Source organism: Stegostoma tigrinum, chromosome 9 (genome assembly GCF_030684315.1).
Source record: "Stegostoma tigrinum isolate sSteTig4 chromosome 9, sSteTig4.hap1, whole genome shotgun sequence".
Classification (NCBI taxonomy): Eukaryota; Metazoa; Chordata; class Chondrichthyes; order Orectolobiformes; family Stegostomatidae; genus Stegostoma; species Stegostoma tigrinum.
Window position 1 is genome coordinate 97556550 of NC_081362.1, and position 16755 is coordinate 97573304.

The following is a 16755-nucleotide window of genomic DNA, read 5'->3' on the forward strand; positions in this document are numbered from 1 at the left end:
CTCCGACAGTGTCACACTCCCTCAGCACTGACCCTCCGACAGTGCCCACTCCCTCAGCACTGACCCTCCGACAGTGCAGTGCTCACTCAGGACTGACCCTCCGACAGTGCGGCGTTCCCTCAGCACTGACCCTCCGACAGTGTCACACTCCCTCAGCACTGACCCTCCGACAGTGCCCACTCCCTCAGTACTGACCCTCCGACAGTGCCCGCTCCCTCAGCACTGACCCTCTGACAGTGTCACACTCCCTCAGCACTGACCCTCCGACAGTGTCACACTCCCTCAGCACTGACCCTCCGACAGTGTGGCGCTCCCTCAGCACTGACCCTCCAACAGTGTGGCGCTCACTCAGCACAGACCCTCTGACAGTGTGGCGCTCCCTCAGCACTGACCCTCTGACAGTGCCCACTCCCTCAGCACGGACCCTCCGACAGTGTCACACTCCCTCAGCACTGACCCTCCGACAGTGTGGCGCTCCCTCAGCACTGACCCTCCGACAGTGTGGCGCTCCCTCAGCACAGACACTCTGACAGTGCGGCGCTCCCTCATACTGACCCTCCGACAGTGCGGCGCTCCCTCAGCACTGACCCTCCTACAGTGCGGCGCTCCCTCAGCACTGACCCTCCGACAGTGTCACACTCCCTCAGCACTGACCCTCCGACAGTGCAGTGCTCACTCAGGACTGACCCTCCGACAGTGCGGCGTTCCCTCAGCACTGACCCTCCGACAGTGTCACACTCCCTCAGCACTGACCCTCCGACAGTGTCACACTCCCTCAGCACTGACCCTCCGACAGTGCCCACTCCCTCAGTACTGACCCTCCGACAGTGCCCGCTCCCTCAGCACTGACCCTCCGACAGTGCGGTGCTCACTCAGGACTGACCCTCCGACAGTGCGGCGCTCCCTCAGCACTGACCCTCCGACAGTGTCAAACTCCCTCAGCACTGACCCTCCGACAGTGCCCACTCCCTCAGCACTGACCCTCCGACAGTGCAGTGCTCACTCAGGACTGACCCTCCGACAGTGCGGCGTTCCCTCAGCACTGACCCTCCGACAGTGTCACACTCCCTCAGCACTGACCCTCCGACAGTGCCCACTCCCTCAGTACTGACCCTCCGACAGTGCCCGCTCCCTCAGCACTGACCCTCCGACAGTGTCACACTCCCTCAGCACTGACCCTCCGACAGTGTCACACTCCCTCAGCACTGACCCTCCGACAGTGTGGCGCTCCCTCAGCACTGACCCTCCAACAGTGTGGCGCTCCCTCAGCACAGACCCTCTGACAGTGTGGCGCTCCCTCAGCACTGACCCTCTGACAGTGCCCACTCCCTCAGCACGGACCCTCCGACAGTGTCACACTCCCTCAGCACTGACCCTCCGACAGTGTGGCGCTCCCTCAGCACTGACCCTCCGACAGTGTGGCGCCCCCTCAGCACAGACCCTCTGACAGTGTGGCGCTCCCTCAGCACTGACCATCTGACAGTGCGGCGCTCCCTCATACTGACCCTCCGACAGTGCGGCGCTCCCTCAGCACTGACCCTCCTACAGTGCGGCGCTCCCTCAGCACTGACCCTCCGACAGTGTCACACTCCCTCAGCACTGACCCTCCGACAGTGCCCACTCCCTCAGCACTGACCCTCCGACAGTGCAGTGCTCACTCAGGACTGACCCTCCGACAGTGCGGCGCTCCCTCATACTGACCCTCCGACAGTGCGGCGCTCCCTCAGCACTGACCCTCCTACAGTGCGGCGCTCCCTCAGCGCTGACCGTCCGACAGTGCGGCGCTCCCTCAGCGCTGGCCCCCCGACAGTGCGGCGCTCCCTCAGCACTGACCCTCCGACAGTGCGGCGCTCCCTCAGCACTGACCCTCCGACAGTGTGGCGCTCCCTCAGCACTGACCCTCCGACAGTGTGGCGCTCCCTCAGCACAGACCCTCTGACAGTGTGGCGCTCCCTCAGCACTGACCATCTGACAGTGCGGCGCTCCCTCATACTGACCCTCCGACAGTGCGGCGCTCCCTCAGCACTGACCCTCCGACAGTGCGGCGCTCCCTCAGCACTGACCCTCCGACAGTGTCACACTCCCTCAGCACTGACCCTCCGACAGTGCCCACTCCCTCAGCACTGACCCTCCGACAGTGCAGTGCTCACTCAGGACTGACCCTCCGACAGTGCGGCGTTCCCTCAGCACTGACCCTCCGACAGTGTCACACTCCCTCAGCACTGACCCTCCGACAGTGCCCACTCCCTCAGTACTGACCCTCCGACAGTGCCCGCTCCCTCAGCACTGACCCTCCGACAGTGTCACACTCCCTCAGCACTGACCCTCCGACAGTGTCACACTCCCTCAGCACTGACCCTCCGACAGTGTGGCGCTCCCTCAGCACTGACCCTCCAACAGTGTGGCGCTCCCTCAGCACAGACCCTCTGACAGTGTGGCGCTCCCTCAGCACTGACCCTCTGACAGTGCCCACTCCCTCAGCACGGACCCTCCGACAGTGTCACACTCCCTCAGCACTGACCCTCCGACAGTGTGGCGCTCCCTCAGCACTGACCCTCCGACAGTGTGGCGCTCCCTCAGCACTGACCCTCCGACAGTGTGGCGCTCCCTCAGCACAGACCCTCTGACAGTGCGGCGCTCCCTCATACTGACCCTCCGACAGTGCGGCGCTCCCTCAGCACTGACCCTCCTACAGTGCGGCGCTCCCTCAGCACTGACCCTCCGACAGTGTCACACTCCCTCAGCACTGACCCTCCGACAGTGCAGTGCTCACTCAGGACTGACCCTCCGACAGTGCGGCGTTCCCTCAGCACTGACCCTCCGACAGTGTCACACTCCCTCAGCACTGACCCTCCGACAGTGTCACACTCCCTCAGCACTGACCCTCCGACAGTGCCCACTCCCTCAGTACTGACCCTCCGACAGTGCCCGCTCCCTCAGCACTGACCCTCCGACAGTGCGGTGCTCACTCAGGACTGACCCTCCGACAGTGCGGCGCTCCCTCAGCACTGACCCTCCGACAGTGTCAAACTCCCTCAGCACTGACCCTCCGACAGTGCCCACTCCCTCAGCACTGACCCTCCGACAGTGCAGTGCTCACTCAGGACTGACCCTCCGACAGTGCGGCGTTCCCTCAGCACTGACCCTCCGACAGTGTCACACTCCCTCAGCACTGACCCTCCGACAGTGCCCACTCCCTCAGTACTGACCCTCCGACAGTGCCCGCTCCCTCAGCACTGACCCTCCGACAGTGTCACACTCCCTCAGCACTGACCCTCCGACAGTGTCACACTCCCTCAGCACTGACCCTCCGACAGTGTGGCGCTCCCTCAGCACTGACCCTCCAACAGTGTGGCGCTCCCTCAGCACAGACCCTCTGACAGTGTGGCGCTCCCTCAGCACTGACCCTCTGACAGTGCCCACTCCCTCAGCACGGACCCTCCGACAGTGTCACACTCCCTCAGCACTGACCCTCCGACAGTGTGGCGCTCCCTCAGCACTGACCCTCCGACAGTGTGGCGCTCCCTCAGCACAGACCCTCTGACAGTGTGGCGCTCCCTCAGCACTGACCATCTGACAGTGCGGCGCTCCCTCATACTGACCCTCCGACAGTGCGGCGCTCCCTCAGCACTGACCCTCCTACAGTGCGGCGCTCCCTCAGCACTGACCCTCCGACAGTGTCACACTCCCTCAGCACTGACCCTCCGACAGTGCCCACTCCCTCAGCACTGACCCTCCGACAGTGCAGTGCTCACTCAGGACTGACCCTCCGACAGTGCGGCGCTCCCTCATACTGACCCTCCGACAGTGCGGCGCTCCCTCAGCACTGACCCTCCTACAGTGCGGCGCTCCCTCAGCGCTGACCGTCCGACAGTGCGGCGCTCCCTCAGCGCTGGCCCCCCGACAGTGCGGCGCTCCCTCAGCACTGACCCTCCGACAGTGCGGCGCTCCCTCAGCACTGACCCTCCGACAGTGTGGCGCTCCCTCAGCACTGACCCTCCGACAGTGTGGCGCTCCCTCAGCACAGACCCTCTGACAGTGTGGCGCTCCCTCAGCACTGACCATCTGACAGTACGGCGCTCCCTCATACTGACCCTCCGACAGTGCGGCGCTCCCTCAGCACTGACCCTCCTACAGTGCGGCGCTCCCTCAGCACTGACCCTCCGACAGTGTCACACTCCCTCAGCACTGACCCTCCGACAGTGCCCACTCCCTCAGCACTGACCCTCCGACAGTGCAGTGCTCACTCAGGACTGACCCTCCGACAGTGCGGCGCTCCCTCATACTGACCCTCCGACAGTGCGGCGCTCCCTCAGCACTGACCCTCCTACAGTGCGGCGCTCCCTCAGCGCTGACCGTCCGACAGTGCGGCGCTCCCTCAGCGCTGGCCCCCCGACAGTGCGGCGCTCCCTCAGCACTGACCCTCCGACAGTGCGGCGCTCCCTCAGCGCTGACCGTCCGACAGTGCGGCGCTCCCTCAGCGCTGGCCCCCCCGACAGTGCGGCGCTCCCTCAGCACTGACCCTCCGACAGTGCGGCGCTCCCTCAGCGCTGGCCCCCCGACAGTGTGGCCCGAATATTTGTGTTTCGATCTGGTCTGTTTAATAAAGACACACAAATACAATGAGCTGCCCCCTGAGATGAAAGTTGGTTTTGCTGAGGTCAGCAATGATCATTTGCTGTGGTTCTGTTTGCCAGGTGCTGACGCAGTGACTCTGTTTGTATCCAGCCCCATCCAGAGGCATCAAACCCCACCACAAACCAGGCAGGATCTCCTGCAATGTGAGTATCAGGAGGGTAGCCTGTGACTGAGTTACAGTCTGAATTATGATTGAGCAACAGCTGATGGGCCCTGGTGGTGAGAGTGCCTCTGGTGGTTGAATAGCCAGAATTACAGTGAATTATGATGAGAATGGTGTGTGGGGTGTTGGATTGTGATATGCATATACCTCTGTTGTGTATTGCAGACTTAAGTGTGGTGACCTTTGACCCAAACACAGCATCGGATTGGCTGCTACTTTCAGATGATCTGAAACTTGTGACCAACACGCATCCTAAGAACCAGAATTATCCCAAACACACGGACAGATTCACTCGGCAGCACCAGGTGCTGGCAATCCAGGAGTTTGCAGCTGGCATCCATTACTGGGAAGTGTCGGTTTCTGGGTGCTCGGCCCGTGTCGGTGTAGCTTATCGCCAGATCAATCGGACTGACCGTGGCTCTGCCTCTATCCTCGGGGGGAATGAGGTCTCCTGGTGCCTGGAGCTGGACCAGGGCAGTGGGATAGCCTGGCACAATCACAGGAATACTGATCCAGTGCCTGTCCCGTACCAGTGTCTTGGCCTCCTGCTGGATTTTCCCTGTCAGACCTTGTCTTTTTATGGAATCCGCGACCATGCAATCCTGCTCCTACACCAATTCAAGACTAGCTTCACCCAGTCCCTGCTTCCGGCTTTCCAAATCAGCCGGCAGACCAGGATTCAGATTGAGAACAAGACTCCCAAACTAGAAAGACAGATCCCAATTGGAAACAGATCCTGATTCTCAGGATCCCAGTTGAAAAATGGTCCAGACTCTCAGGGTCCCACTCAGAAATAGATCCCGAACCTCAGTGTCCCAATTGTAAATAGATTATGAACCTCAAAATCCCAATCAGAAATAGGTCCTGACTGTCAGGATCCTGGCCAGAAATAGATCTAGAACCTCAGGATCCCAATCAGAAATAGATTCTTATCACTGTGATCCAGATCAGGAACATGAACCTGACATGTATTTTTTGGAGCATTATTCTGTTCAGTGGCATCTGACAGAAAGAGAGAATGTGGAGGGGAGGAGAGCTTTACAGTGAGACTGAAGGAAACAGTTAAATGGAGAGGGGGAGGACCAGGAGCAATGAGGGAGGAAGAGGAGAGTCACGTTCCCCTCATTGAAGGGAGCAGGTTTCAGGAGCAAGAACCTGAACAAGTGGCTGTGGGGTTACCCCATCTGCCCTGTGCTTCTGCAGGAAGGTAAAATGAGAACTTGGCTAAAGCACAGAGAGTACATTGAGGGACAGGCGCTGTCCACAAACTGAACCATAAAGAAAGATCCAATCAGCTGCGAAACAGCAGCCCTGTCCGAACACTGGGGCTCTGTATTCCTAGTGAAGAGCTTGTCACTGATCAGGAATGATAATCTAGACCATCACTCAGGTGCTGGTTGTGTTTACAAACCCACTTTGGGAAAGTCCAATTTACAGCAGTCAGAACTACAAAATAACCACCGCTGCTTCAAAACAAATTCTCATTTCCCCTCAGCTTATTTCACTGATAATCACCACTTCCTCCTCATTCACTCTATTGTGTGATTTTGAACTGATTTATAGAGTCACAATTACCTTCTTTGTTCTTCACCAACGTGCTTTCAGCCAACGTGTGACTCTCTGCTGTATCTGTCCTCAGGAACGTGCCCGAGCACAGTATCAGAAACAGAGACATTACCTTACACTCAGGCTGTTAAATATTAAGCACACATCAAAACGCATAAACGCAGTGTTAATAAATGACAAACCACTGAGCCAGGTTTCACTTTGATACAGTCAAACACACTATGAAACACGGAGCTGTTGTACCTGTAAGCACAAACATAAGGGGACAAAATGTTTAAAATGTATACCAAAGTGTTTTGAGTGCTGTGAGAGAGTGACTCAAATTGCTGCCTTCAACTTTACAAGATAAACCTTTAATATCACTGCAAGCTTTTGTGAAAATGTCAATAACAAGAGACTTGGATGTTGTTTATTCACTCACAGGGTATAGGCATCACTAGCTGGGCATTTATTGCCTGCCCCTAATTGTGCAGAGGGCAGTTACAAATCAACCACATTACTGAGAGTCTGGAGTCACATGTAGACCAGACCAGGGGTAAAGATAGCAATTTGCGTCCCTAAAGGACATCAGTGAACAAATTGGTTTTTCTGACACTTGGCAATGGATTCATGCTCTCCAATAGACTGTTAATTCCAGATTTTTACTGAATGCAAATTCCACCATCTGCCAATCTGAACCCAGGTCCCTGAATTAATAGTCTAACAATGTTCCTCCTTAGCTATCAATCCACGTGCCCCTAGGTTGTTTAATTCTCCTTTGGTCATAAAATGGGAGAGAGAGAGAGAGAGAGAGCTGGAAAGAAGGCCATATTAAATAACTCTCAGAATTAGGACAATGAAAAAAAGGGTCTGATGGTATCTGTATTTGTAAATTACTGTAGGAAGTTTATACAGACACAAATTGCCAAAGTAGGCTGCTGTGGTTTCAGCAATAAATTGGAGTGCTTCACTGAATAATTTTAGCTCAATTTGGATTTTGATTGGACAGTTATATTGGTGTTAATGAAAGATCCAACCCTCACTGGATTTGATTGTAACATGTGGACCGTAACAGATTATAACACGTGTATTGTTTTGTCCAGACTTTAGAAATATAGTCATGCTTAATTTCAGCTTGGAATGTTTCATTATTTCTTGTGGTTCTTTTTCCTGACCAATAGGATAAGCTGTCAGAGGTAGAAGAGTGGATCAGAATGGTCCAGGGACTGCTCCAGCTGGGGGTGGTCTCTGTGCTCTTCCACACATGAATGTTACAGCCCAACAATAAAGCTCCAAGTGCCAAAACTCCGTAACAGACACAGGGAACCAAACTAATGTATTACCAGCTGCAGAAATGCTGCTGCCATAGTTCCACACCTTTCAGCACTGGCTCCGAACACTTCCTCCAAACCTCCTGTGGAGAGCAGTTACATTCTCTTAGAATTTATCACAACAGTAAAGAAGCAAATCCACTCTCTTATGTGGTAAACCAGGTCATAATTCCAGAGCTCTCATCCCGTGTCCGTCAGTCCCACACCAACCACCATCCCCCCCACCTCAGTCCTGCATCCTTGTGCCCCAGTGCTGCCTCCACGACCCTTGGTGCCCCTCAATGCCACCCCACCACGATCCTTCAGCCCTGCCCCCACCCCTTGGCTCTATCTAACCAAAGACTCTGAGGAAGAGAAACAAACTCAGCCTGGAGTCTCCATCTGACAACAACAAATGCTGGAAATCGCAGCGGTAACACGACACCAGGCTCTCATCTAACAGGTTTACTTAAAATCACAAGTTTTCAGAGCACTGCTCCTTCATCAGGTGAAGTGAAAAAAATCATACAGGCACAGAACGTAAAAGCAGAGAGATCAATGGGCATTGAGATAAAAAAAGTCATACAGATGGTGTGAGACTTATTATTTGGCCTCTCGACACTGCACTCACACCATCTGTATGATTTTTTTAATCTCAATGCCCATTGATCTCTCTGCTTTTACGTTCTGTGCCTGTGTGATTTTCTTCACTCTATCTGATAAAGGGGCTTTGAAAGCTTGTGATTTCATTGAAGGAGCAGGAGGATGCCATTGGCCCTTTGAGCCTGCTCCACCATTCATCACGATCATGGCTGATCATCCAACTCAAAAACCTAATCCTCATTGTTCTCCCCATAACGTTTGATCTCATTTTCCCCAACCGCCTCTTGAATACATTCATGTTTTGGCATCAACTACTTCCTGTGGTAATGCATTCCACAGACTAACTGCTCTTTGGGTGAAGAAATGTCTCCTCATCTCCATCCCAAATGGTCGACCCCAAATCCTCAGGCTGTGATCCCTAGTTCTGGACACGCCCACCATCAGGAACATCCTCCCTGCATCTACCCTGTCTAGTCGTTTTAGAATTGTACAAGTCTGAGATTCCCCCTCATTCATCTGAACTCCCATGAAAACAACCCCAACCTAGTTAGTCTCTCATCACATGTCAGTCCCACCATCCCCAGAATCAGCCTGGTAAACCTGAGCAAGAGCATCATTTGTCAGAAAAGGAGACCAAAACTGCACACAATATTCTAGGTGTGGTCTCACCAAGGCCCCGTATAACTGCAGCAACACATCCCTGCTCCTGTACTCAAAACCTCTCACAATGAAGGCCAACATACCATTTGCCTTCTTTACTGCCTGCTGCACCTGCATGCTTACCTTCAGCGAACGGTGCACAAGGACACCCAGGTCCCAACTGCATACTCCCCTCTCCCAATTTACAGCCAATCAGGTAGTAATCTGCCTTCTTGTTTTCGCTTCCAAAGTGAATAACCTCACATTTATTCAAATTATACTGCATCTGCCATTGATTTGCCCAGTCAGCCAACCTGGCCAGATCATGCTGAAGGATCTCTGCATCCTCGTCACAGATCACCCTCCCTAACCAACTTGGTGTCATCTGCAAAATTGTTACATTTTGTTCCCTCATCCAAATCATGAATATGTATTGTGAATAGCTGGGGTCCCAGCACCAAGCCCTGTGGCACCCCACTAGCTACTGCCTGCCAATTTGAAAAGGTCCCATTAATTCCTGTACTTTCTTTCCTCTCTGCCGACCAGTTTCCTATCCATCTCAGTACACTTCTCCCAATCCCAGTCGCTTTAATCTGCACATTAATCTCTTACGTGGGACTTTGTCAAATGCTTTCTGAAAGTCCAACGTTCAAATAAACCTGTGGAATGTAACCTGTCATGTTGCTTCTGACCTTGTCCACCTCAGTCCAACATCATCACGCATCCATGGAGAGAGAGTGCAAGCTAATGTTTCAAGCCTTGATGACTCCTAGTTGTCACCTGAAGAGTCATCTAGACTCGAAACATTAGCTTGCTGTCTCTCCATGGATGCTGCCTGAGCCACTTTGATCTCAGCACCTGCACTGACTTGTTCCTCCAGAGTCTCCATCCATCCCCAGGACAGAACTCACCACTGCCACTGAAACTTCCCTTGCTCCCTCAGGCCCACTGATCATCGTCCTCCTCCTCTGTAATCTCCCTGAAGATGGTCTGGGTTTCCTGGCTCAGGGAGCACTCTATTGCCTGCAGCTCCACCTCAGAGGCAGAAGGGAGCACTGCCTTTAACTCTGAGTCAATGGCCTCGATACGCTGCTGGATCTGAGTCTCAAACTGCTCCTTGTTGCTCAGCACCCGCTCCATGATCATCTGACGGGCCTCAGCACAGCCCTGTTGTAGCAGCTGCCGTTCATGCTGGAATTCAGCATCTTCAGGGTCAAGGGTGATTAGCCGGCCCAGGCTGGTCACTCGGTCCATCAGATACTTGCTAGAAATCTCCACGTAGGTTCTGGAGATCATATTGACCAGGTGGGATATGTTAGTTGCCTGAAAGGCTTGGGCATAAATTAAGTCTCGGATGTGTTGTTGCTGGTTGTATCCCTTGATTGCCTGGATCTCCGCACTGTCAGTGACAAACTTTTTCAGGGATTTGGTGAGGCAAATATGGATCAAGTTGGAAACCATTTCGAAGAAGCGAATCATCTTGGTCCATTGCTCTCTCACCCGCCCCAAGGCATCCAGACCTTGGGTCAACATCTTCAACGTCACATCAAAGTCAATCTTTGTCACCTGACATTTCCGCATCATAGTCAGGATTTCATCCAGCTCCTTGTTACTCTGCTTCATCGCTTCGAAGCTCCTCTCGTACTCTGCCCGGGTGTTATCCAAATGTGCCTTGGCATTCTCAATCTTTAATCTGGCCTGGGTCACCACAGTGTGCACCATGCTCTTGTCCTCAGGATCCTGCTCCGCTGCTGCCTTGGAGAGGTTGGGGGCAGTCTGGGGGAGTACTGTCGAGCTGTTCGTGCTCATGCAGCCTGCGCTGAACTTGACCACTTTCCCATAAAGCTCCCCGATCCTCACAGCCACCTTCTCCATCTGCTCCTCACTTGGCTTCTCACACTGTCCAATTTCCTCCAGCTTCTCGCAGATGGCAATGCCCTTCCTGCACAAAGTCAGCGCTGCTTCCTTGGGGCTACAGTCCTCCTCCAGATTGATCTCTGTTTTAATCCTCTGGAACATGTGCCTCGAGATGTCAGAGTTCACACTGCCAGTCACATGATCCAGGAGTTTATCCAGATTCAGTTTGGCATCATCTGACAGCAGGTCCTGAAGTTTGACAGTGGCTAACAGCAGCTCACTGGATTTTGAGAGCACATTGCTGGCAGCCACAGGGTCCAGCTCAGGTTGCTGGCTGGGAGCTTTTGCTTGGTCTTTGTTCTTCACTTTCTCAGCAATGACATTGCTAACATTAGCCAAGGTCTCCACCACTGTGGTGGAGAGGCTCACCGGGTCTGCCGTCACCATTGACATGAAGCCACTCACCAGGTTGCTGACCATATTGATTGAATTCTCCACGGCAAACATGCCCATGACCCCCCACTCACTGGGAGCAGACTCCAGGGCCCTCTTGTAGGCATCATGGGCCTCCTCAACCTGTTTGTTCATTCTGGTGAAATATTCATCTGCCTGCCTCTTCTCTTTCTCTGCTGTGGCCTTTCGAAGTTTGGCATCCTCCAGGGAACACTGGACTACCTTGCATTCCTCCTCATACATACCCTTGGCGCTGGTACAAGCCTCCAGCAACTCATGGATCAAGTCAGTAACAGAGGAGAAGCTTTTCTCTACCTCCTGGGCTAGGCCAACACAGTCATCAGCAACAGCTTTGATGCTGCCCAACTGCAGGGGGAGCAACCTCTCCATACTCTGCTGCTCACCTTGCATCAGGGTCTTCACTGCATTTTTCAGGTGCATAGGGACACTCTGGGAGTGAAGCCGGATCTGGTCCATGTTTTTATGAGCCAAGTTAAAACACTTCCAGCCCTGGTTACTGACCTGCATCAGGCAGGCACGGAATGATTCAGGATATTTGATGTGTTGATACTGCCTATCTGGGGTGTGCTTGTTTACAGGGAAATCAGTGGTGGAAGAGATGATGATTAATTCCCCGAGGATTGCAACTGACATTGGAGCTGGCATCAGGAACTCCTCCCAGTTGGCATAAGGTTGCATCATAATCAGGTTGTCCCTCTGCACTTGCTCAGCCTTGCTGAGTTTCAAGAAGGCACTGTTAATACTTGCTAAAAGGTTCTCATCTTTCCCTGCCATGGTGACTGCTGCTGCTGTCTGAGGGTGGGCGAGAGGGGGATGGGGAGAAGAGAGAGACCTGTTACAATCATTACACTAGACCATCTGTTATTCATTGCCACTTGCTCACAATGACAGCTACTCGCAGAAAAATACTTCCCACTACACAAAACCTCACCAATTTGTGCACAGTACGAGCCCACAGGCAACCACTCCTTGATCAGGGCCTTTAGGCTGATCTCCCCAGGTCAGCATCCTTGCAATGACCCTCACCCCAGGTCACAGTCCTGGAGATAACTCCCACTCCCTCTCCCCCCTCCCCAGGTCTAGAGAGCTCAGACTGTCTGCCCATTGGGAAACCCGTTGGACTGTTTCTCAATTAGAGACAAAAATAAAAGCTGCAGGTGTTGGAATCCAAGGTAGAAAAAGAGGAGGCTGGAAGAACGCAGCAAGCCAGGCAGCACTGGAGGAAAGGAGCAGTCAATGTTTTGGGTATAGAAGGATAACACCCAAAATGTTGACTGCCCCTTTCCTCCAGATGCTGCCTGGCTTGCTGCGTTCGTCCAGGGCTGTCTTTCAGATTTGAACATGAAACAATTCCACACACAAAGGGCTGTAAATGCTTGGAGCTCTCTCCCACAAACACGGTGGATGCAAGATCAGTAATTCATCTTAAATTTGGGCCGGATAATCTTTGCTACCTGCAGGTATTAAGGGATTTGGGTCAAAGGCAGGAAATGGAATTAGACCATGGGTCAGCCACAATCACAAATGAATGTTGGAACAGGCTCAAAACAGTTGAATAGTTTACTCCAGTTCCAATGATCTGCACCTGGAGCACACTGTCGATGAATTGGGGATCTCCTTCTTACTTAGAAAGTATTCACTTCACAAAACAAAGAAGTGAAACAGCAAATATGAACCCAATCAGAGTGATGACTGGAGTTTAGCTTCAGGAACACGAAGTGGGTCAGCCCGTACTGTCCCTCCCGATTGTTGTTGAGGACGTGATGGGTGGTAGCTGCCCTCTGTCTGGTTTTACTAAGCCATTCCACAGAGCTGTGGTCCTGAGTCTCTGTGGTCAGACCAGGTGAGGATTGCAGCTTTTGTTCACTTTTGAGAACTTGTGTTTTTTTTTGCCAATTACAGAGATTGGCCTTTTAGTGCGAATATGTTAAGTTATTTCAAATTCTCCAGCTCCCACAATCGGGGATCTGAATTCCTGGCCCCAATGGTCCTGGTCTTGGAAACACCACAACTGCAATGACAGTCCTGTTCCCATACTGCATAAAGACCATTCGTAGAAACTACTTGATTGACGGTGTGAGATATTTACAATATCGCACTCAATCAGTTTCAGAGTTGTCCAGGATCTCAATGCTACTGCCGGGCAGTCAACTTCAGCTCTGTCCACCATTACAATGTCAAGCGGGGACCAGTCAGTATCAGCGGGGACCAGTGTTACACTGTTTCCTTTGGTGAGAAACCCCAAACCCCAGCAGCTACACTGTTTCCTGTGGTGAGAAACCCTGAACCCCAGCAGCTACACTGTTTCCTTTGGTGAGACACCCCGAGCCCCAGCAGCTACACTGTTTCCTTTGGTGAGACACCCCGAGCCCCAGCAGCTACACTGTTTCCTGTGGTGAGAAACCCCGAGCCCCAGCAGCTACACTGTTTCCTGTGGTGAGAAACCCCGAGCCCCAGCAGCTACACTGTTTCCTGTGGTGAGAAACCCCGAGCCCCAGCAGCTACACTGTTTCCTGTGGTGAGAAACCCCGAGCCCCAGCAGCTACACTGTTTCCTGTGGTGAGACACCCCGAGCCCCAGCAGCTACACTGTTTCCTGTGGTGAGACACCCCGAGCCCCAGCAGTTACACTGTTTCCTGTGGTGAGAAACCCTGAACCCCAGCAGCTACACTGTTTCCTTTGGTGAGACACCCCGAGCCCCAGCAGCTACACTGTTTCCTTTGGTGAGACACCCCGAGCCCCAGCAGCTACACTGTTTCCTGTGGTGAGAAACCCCGAGCCCCAGCAGCTACACTGTTTCCTGTGGTGAGAAACCCCGAGCCCCAGCAGCTACACTGTTTCCTGTGGTGAGAAACCCCGAGCCCCAGCAGCTACACTGTTTCCTGTGGTGAGAAACCCCGAGCCCCAGCAGCTACACTGTTTCCTGTGGTGAGACACCCCGAGCCCCAGCAGCTACACTGTTTCCTGTGGTGAGACACCCCGAGCCCCAGCAGTTACACTGTTTCCTGCGGTGAGAAACCCCGAACCCCAGCAGCTACACTGTTTCCTTTGGTGAGAAACCCCGAACCCCAGCAGCTACACTGTTTCCTTTGGTGAGAAACCCCGAACCCCAGCAGCTACACTGTTTCCTTTGGTGAGACACCCCGAGCCCCAGCAGTTACACTGTTTCCTGTGGTGAGAAACCCCGAGCCCCAGCAGCTACACTGTTTCCTTTGGTGAGACACCCCGAGCCCCAGCAGTTACCGTTTCCCTTTCGGAGGGAGTGGCTCCCTCCGCATCGCCACCTCTTACCCCGGCTCCTGCTCTATCCCTCCGGACACACCTGGTGGCTCCAAGGGGCTCAGCTCCGGCTCGAAAGCGGCTTTCGCTGCTCCAGCTGCGGGGGTGGGGGTATCCAGGAGGAAGGGGCTAATCGCGGCTCCTGGGGGTGGGGGACGGGGGGCGGAGGGCGGAGGGGATCCGGTGATCGAGCTCAGTGAGAGCGCTCCGTCTACCCGCGATCAGCCAATCAGCAGCACCGTTGCGTAAACACTGATTTAATTGGACCTATATTTCCGGGTTATGCGGAAGAAACCAATCACGTTTAAGGGGATGCACGGTCAACATTGTGATTGGTCAGAAGGATGCGTGAGGTCTCAACCTGTGGTATCGGAAAATAACGGAGAGAATAGAAAGGAGTAGGATCCAGTGGGAATGGGCGCTGGGTAGGATCCAGCGGGAAGGAAGGGCTGACTAGGATCTGGTGTGAACGATATGCAGGATAGGATCAGAGATAATGGGAACTGCAGATGCTGGAGAATCCAAGATAATAAAATGTGAGGCTGGATGAACACAGCAGGCCCAGCAGCATCTCAGGAGCACAAAAGCTGACGTTTCGGGCCTAGACCCTTCATCAGAGAGGGGGATGGGGGGAGGGAACTGGAATAAACAGGGAGAGAGGGGGAGGCGGACCGAAGATGGAGAGAAAAGAAGATAGGTGGAGAGAGTATAGGTGGGGAGGTGGGGAGGGGATAGGTCAGTCCAGGGAAGACGGACAGGTCAAGGAGGTGGGATGAGGTTAGTAGGTAGGAGATGGAGGTGTGGCTTGGGTTGGGAGGAAGGGATGGATGAGAGGAAGAACAGGTTAGGGAGGCAGAGACAGGTTGGATTGGTTTTGGGATGCAGTGGGTGGAGGGGAACAGCTGGGCTGGTTTTGTGGTGCAGTGGGGGGAGGGGACGAACTGGGCTGGTTTAGGGATGCAGTGGGGGAAGGGGAGATTTTGAAGCTGGTGAAGTCCACATTGATACCATTGGGCTGCAGGGTTCCCAGGCGGAATATGAGTTGCTGTTCCTGCAACCTTCAGGTGGCATCATTGTGGCACTGCAGGAGGCCCATGATGGACATGTCATCTAAAGAATGGGAGGGGGAGTGGAAATGGTTTGCGACTGGGAGGTGCAGTTGTTTATTGCGAACCGAGCGGAGGTGTTCTGCAAACGTTTCCCCAAGCCTCCGCTTGATTTCCCCAATGTAGAGGAAGCCACACCGGGTACAGTGGATGCAATATACCACATTGGCAGATGTGCAGGTGAACCTCTGCTTAGTGTGGAAAGTCATCTTGGGCCCTGGGATAGGGGTGAGGGAGGAGGTGTGGGGGCAAGTGTAGAATTTCCTGCAGTTGCAGGGGAAGGTGCCGGGTGTGGTGGGGTTGGAGAGCAGTGTGGAGCGAACAACGGAGTCATGGAGAGAGTGTCTCTCCGGAAAGCAGACAGGAGTGGGGATGGAAAAATGCCTTGGGTGGTGGGGTCGGATTGTAGATGGCGGAAGTGTCGGAGGATGATGCGTTGTATCCGGAGGTTGGTGGGGTGGTGTGTGAGAATGAGGGGGATCCTCTTTGGGCGGTTGTGGCGGGGGCGAGGTGTGAGGGATTTGTTGCGGGAAATGCGGGAGACGCGGTCAAGGGCGTACTCGACCACTGTGGGGGGAAAGTTGTGGTCCTTGAAGAACTTGGACATCTGGGATGTGCGGGAGTGGAATGCCTCATCGTGGGAGCGGATGCGGCGGAGGCGGAGGAATTGGGAATAGGGAATGGAATTTTTGCAGGAGGGTGGGTGGGAGGAGGTGTATTCTAAGTAGCGGTGGGAGTCGGTGGGCTTGAAATGGACATCATTTACAAGCTGGTTGCCTGAGATGGAGACTGAGAGATCCAGGAAGGTGAGGGATGTGCTGGGGATGGATAGGATCCGGTGGGGAGTGGCGCTGGATAGGATCTAGTGGGAAAGATGCACTGGCTAGGATACAGTGGGAAGTGAGTGCTGGATAGGATCAAGTGGGAGGGAGTGCTGGATTGAAGCCAGTGAGGAGGCACTGGCTAGGGTCCACTGGGAAGATAGTACTGAATGGGATCCACTGGGAAGGATGTGCTAGATATGATCCAGTGAAAAGTGGTCACTGGATAGGATTCTGTTGGAAGGTGTTGCTGAATGGTCCGTTGGGAAGGAGGCACAGGATGGGATCCAGTGGTTATGAGGTGCTGGATATGATTGAGT

The 16755-nt window shown here is 53.9% G+C and overlaps 2 protein-coding genes across 4 annotated transcripts in view; one reads left to right on the forward strand and one right to left on the reverse strand.

Moving 5' to 3' along the window:
• LOC125455211 (tripartite motif-containing protein 16-like protein) overlaps positions 1-7857 on the forward strand; it is a 31295-nt gene extending 23438 nt beyond the window's left edge. Inside the window, exons 6-7 of the mRNA XM_059648863.1 lie at positions 4698-4781; positions 4967-7857. Coding sequence (XP_059504846.1) covers positions 4698-4781; positions 4967-5541 — 659 coding nt within the window. The 3' untranslated portion in view covers positions 5542-7857. The remainder of the gene's footprint in view (positions 1-4697; positions 4782-4966) is intronic.
• Positions 6197-14662, reverse strand: LOC125455032 (uncharacterized). Of its 3 annotated transcripts, XM_048536522.2 has the most exons (3): positions 14521-14662; positions 9810-12021; positions 6197-7760 (listed from the first exon to the last, which is right to left on the reverse strand). In XM_048536522.2, the coding sequence occupies exon 2, from the start codon at positions 12001-12003 to the stop codon at positions 9838-9840; it is 2166 nt and encodes a 721-aa protein (XP_048392479.1). In that variant the 5' UTR covers positions 12004-12021; positions 14521-14662; the 3' UTR covers positions 6197-7760; positions 9810-9837. The 3 variants fall into 3 exon arrangements, with proteins under 3 accessions (XP_048392479.1, XP_048392478.1, XP_048392477.1); XM_048536521.2 differs by lacking the exon at positions 6197-7760 and having other exon boundaries at positions 8352-12021; positions 14552-14662; XM_048536520.2 differs by lacking the exon at positions 6197-7760 and having other exon boundaries at positions 8352-12021.
• Positions 14663-16755: the final 2093 nt, after the last annotated feature.

Bases quoted from the DNA above. Each gene is read 5' to 3' on its own strand.
- LOC125455032 (XM_048536522.2), bottom strand. From the start codon at position 12,003: ATGGCAGGGAAAGATGAGAACCTTTTAGCAAGTATTAACAGTGCCTTC.